The sequence below is a fragment of the Antrostomus carolinensis genome, unplaced genomic scaffold, assembly GCF_000700745.2.
Source record: "Antrostomus carolinensis isolate BGI_N321 unplaced genomic scaffold, ASM70074v2 scaffold45820, whole genome shotgun sequence".
In the NCBI taxonomy this organism is placed as follows: Eukaryota; Metazoa; Chordata; class Aves; order Caprimulgiformes; family Caprimulgidae; genus Antrostomus; species Antrostomus carolinensis.
In genome coordinates, this window is record NW_010290061.1 from 3,884 (window position 1) to 7,795 (window position 3,912).

Below are 3,912 nucleotides of genomic sequence, written 5' to 3' on the forward strand. Positions count from 1 at the left end.
TAACGCTGAACCTGCCGGAGGAAGGCAGAAAAATGAACTGGCATTCAGCAGCCCTTCTCCCATCCTGCTGTCCTGGATCCCTGTCCAGCAGGGATGGCACTCGCTGTGCTCCTGGGGAGGGGAGCACAGTTCTGTAGTGTTAAGGTGCTGTGATTAGAGGTTTGAGGGGTGGGTTAGGTGAGTAGTAGAGTTTCTTCATCCTCAGCTGAACCTGCCGGAGGAAGGCAGAAAAATGAACTGGCATTCAGCAGCCCTTCTCCCATCCTGCTGTCCTGGATCCCTGTCCAGCAGGGATGGCACTCGCTGTGCTCCTGGGGAGGGGAGCACAGTTCTGTAGTGTTAAGGTGCTGTGATTAGAGGTTTGAGGGGTGGGTTAGGTGAGTAGTAGAGTTTCTTCATCCTCAGCCCTTTCAGTTTCCCTACGGACAGCCTCTGCACTCGTACGTGTTTAATTACTCGCTTCCCTCTACCCCCAGAGCACCAACCCAGCTGTAATGCAGCAGAAGAGATCTATACATTTGGGAAGTGGGGAGGGGGAACCTTTCTAGCAGGTTCTGCCACGTGGGCCTTAGCTCTACTTCCAGTTGTTGAAGCTGGGGAACACCTGGCTCTGTCCAAGTCCCTTGGAGGAGGGTGGAGAGAGGTGGGGGTGGGTCTGTTCAACCAAGGCCCAAGGGACAGGACAAGAGGAAATGGGCTCCAGTTGTGGCCAGGGCAGTTGAGATGGGATGTGAGGAAGAATTTCTTTGCTGCAAGGGTTCTGAGGCATTGGAAGGGGTTGGCCAGGGCAGTGGTGGAGTCCCCATCCCTGGAGGGATTTCAGAGTGGTGTAGACATAGTTCTGAGGGACATGGGTTAGTCATAGGGGACTGGTCAGTGTTGGCTTCATGATTGGACTTGATAATTTTAAAGGGCTTTTCCAATCCAGGCAATTCTGGGATTCTGTGATTCCTGATAACCTTGGACAAGTCACCACCACCTGTGCCCTAGCAGATGACAACATTTGCATTACCTTGAAGAGGTTGATATTGTCAATCTGGCTCTGAAACAGAAAGTCATTGATGGATTTCAGCACTGTCCCTGAAACAAAAGGGAGGAAAAGATAGAAAAATTATTAGTTGCTGGGCCTGCAGCCACTCACTGCCCACACCCACGGCCCTGACTGATGGCTCCCAAGTGTTCACTCCAGTCTTACCTGTTTGGGAAACTGCCTGACAGCCAGGATTTTGGTTCACATTACCTGTAAAACATTAAACTGATTCAAGGAAGGCTTACAACACTTCTGCCTTAAAATTAAGCAAGAGACTAACAACTGAGCTGAAAGGGACACTGCACCAGGACAAAAAACCCAGAAATAACTACACATCTGCAAAATGGAGCTGCACAGACAAAACATCAGCTCCTGCTCAGTTTTAATTTGCCCTATGGGGCAGCCCCACATCATAGGACAAGTGTGCTGCTGCACCCTAAGGAACACCACCTACACCCCTTCTGTAGCAGGGGGCAGCAGGTAGGATGGGTGCACAGAAATGCTCACACACTACGCAGTCGTCACACTGCAAAGAGGAAGGGACAGGGACTGCAATGCATCCCTCGCCCCTCCTCGATGCAGCAGCGGGGAGCTGGGAGGTGCATCAGCTGGCAGGAGATTGGGAAGAGGGGAAAACCTGAGGAGAACTCCACGCCCAGACCCCGGCAGCCAGAACAGGATTAACTCCTGCCGCTCACTGCGTTCTGTGTCCTAGTGTTTAACACCCACCTCACATCTCACTTGTGCAGCCTCAATCATGAAGCTGTACACAGGCTGCATTTTCTAATCACAGCACTTAACTGAGTGTGGGGAAGAGAAGAGTGGCAGGAAGAGAGAGGGAAGAGTTGTAGATGTTTGAGAAAAAGGCAGAGACCCCCACCAGGCCCCTGCCCCAAAGTCCTGCATTCCCCCTAAGCAAGGAGGAAGTTCTTCATGAACTTACAACAAGCTCTCCTCAAGACACACTGAGGTCTAGCAAACAGATCACAGAATCACAGAATCACAGAATGTTGGGGATTGGAAGGGACCTCAAAAGATCATCCAGTCCAACCCCCTGCCGGAGCAGGAACCTAAATGAGATCACACAGGAAGGCGTCCAGGCGGGTCTTGAACGTCTCCAGAGAAGGAGACTCCACACCCTCCCTGGGCAGCCTGTCCCAGGGCTCTGGCACCCTCACTGTAAAGAAGTTTCTTCTCAAGTTGAAGCAGAACCTCCTGTGTTCCAGCTCACACCCATTGCCCCTTGTCCTACCATTGGGCATCACTGAGAAGAGCCTGGCTCCATTCTCATGACACTCACCCTTTACACATTTATAAACATTAATGAGATCTCCCCTCAGTCTCCTCTTCTCCAAGCTAAAGAGCCCCAGCTCCCTCAGCCTTTCCTCAGCAGGGAGATGCTCCACTCCCTTCATCATCTTGGTGGCTCTGTGCTGGACTCTCTCCAGCAGTTCCCTGTCCTTCCTGAACTGTGGGGCCCAGAACTGGACACACTGTTCCCGATGGGGCCTCACCAGGGCAGAGTAGAGGGGGAGAGATCATTAGAGGAAAGGAGCCAGTGGATTTAAAAACCACGACAAAACAATATTTTCTCACAAAAAGGCACCACTCAAGAAAGATTCATTCTGCAGAGGCACACCTGACACAGGTAGAGGCCTTGCTCCCAGATGACCCAGGGGCTTTGCTCTGTGCAGCTCTTATGCTGTCCTGATCACTGTCACACATTTGCTGTATTCCTCACTTAGCATCCTACCTCTTTCCCACTCAAATCAGCTCTGAAAAATACACAGAAAGGAAGGAAACTGCCTCTTACCAACTTATGACATCATCTGCTGCTCCTCAGCTAATCAAAGGAAGAAAGGGATTCAGGCAGACACCACTCAACATCCCCATATTACAAAACAGCCTGAGAAATAAAATTACTGGCATCTGAACTGACACGTGAGCAATGCTTCCCCACAGTCTCTGCAGAGGAGAAATGGAGACAGTGTCCTGAGGGAGCACCAAGCTCAGAGTCTATCAGCATCCCTGGAGATGGAATAGGTTTGCTTACCTCCTAGCACGGCCACAAATCGCTCCAGCAAATACAGGATCTGCTTAATGTACATCAAGTTCTTTGCCTTCAAACGTTTCCTATGAAAAACGAGACAGGAATTAGGCTCCAAAACATCTTCAACTCAAGCAGCTGAGCTGCAGAAACAAGCACATGGACTCCCCTTCATTTTAGGAAGACAGGAACCAAGAATGATTTCTCCCAGGCTCACTCACCCTATTTGTGACGGGGCACAAACCTCTGGATATCCTCCCTCAGGTGACCCCAGAGCACTCACCCATGCCCCCCACACTGTTCCTACCACTGCTTTTCTCCTCACACATTAATTACAGTTTGTTTATTACAACGACTGTGATGCCTCAAGTCCCTCTCGCAATAATGCTCCACAAATTCAGAGTTATTAGCACTGAATACAAAAATCAGCCACTGCGGGGACGGCAAGACGCAGTCGAAACCTGCATAAAGCTTCCTCCTCCTCAGAGCTCACTGCCTCTGCCGTAACGCCAGTCAGCACCTGAGAGACCAAGGTCCAGGAAGACTGAAGCTTTTGAAACTCTGCATCACAAAGCAGGAGTGATTAGAGGGAAAGGAACTGAGAGTACAAGGGAAAGCCAGAATCCTCGGGGTATCCCCCTTCTCACTGCTTAATACCAGCCCCAGGAGTCTGACTTAGATGAATTCTAGACAGAGATAATGAAGCCAGTGGTTTTCCTTCTGCAGAACTATTAATGCAAATAACTTTACACCAGGGAAAAAGCAAGAATCCCAGACTGGTGGGGTTGGAAGGGACCTCAGGAGATCATCCAGTCCAACCCCCCTGCCAAAGCAG

The 3,912-nt window shown here is 50.5% G+C and overlaps 1 protein-coding gene across 1 annotated transcript in view; it reads right to left on the reverse strand.

Moving 5' to 3' along the window:
- DDX11 (DEAD/H-box helicase 11) overlaps window positions 1-3,912 on the reverse strand; it is a gene marked incomplete at both ends in the record, with an annotated part of 14,313 nt that overhangs the window by 3,625 nt on the left and 6,776 nt on the right. The window contains 3 exons of the mRNA XM_010172174.1: window positions 974-1,080; window positions 1,196-1,240; window positions 3,084-3,163. Of these exons, the coding sequence (XP_010170476.1) occupies window positions 974-1,080; window positions 1,196-1,240; window positions 3,084-3,163 (232 nt within the window). The remainder of the gene's footprint in view (window positions 1-973; window positions 1,081-1,195; window positions 1,241-3,083; window positions 3,164-3,912) is intronic.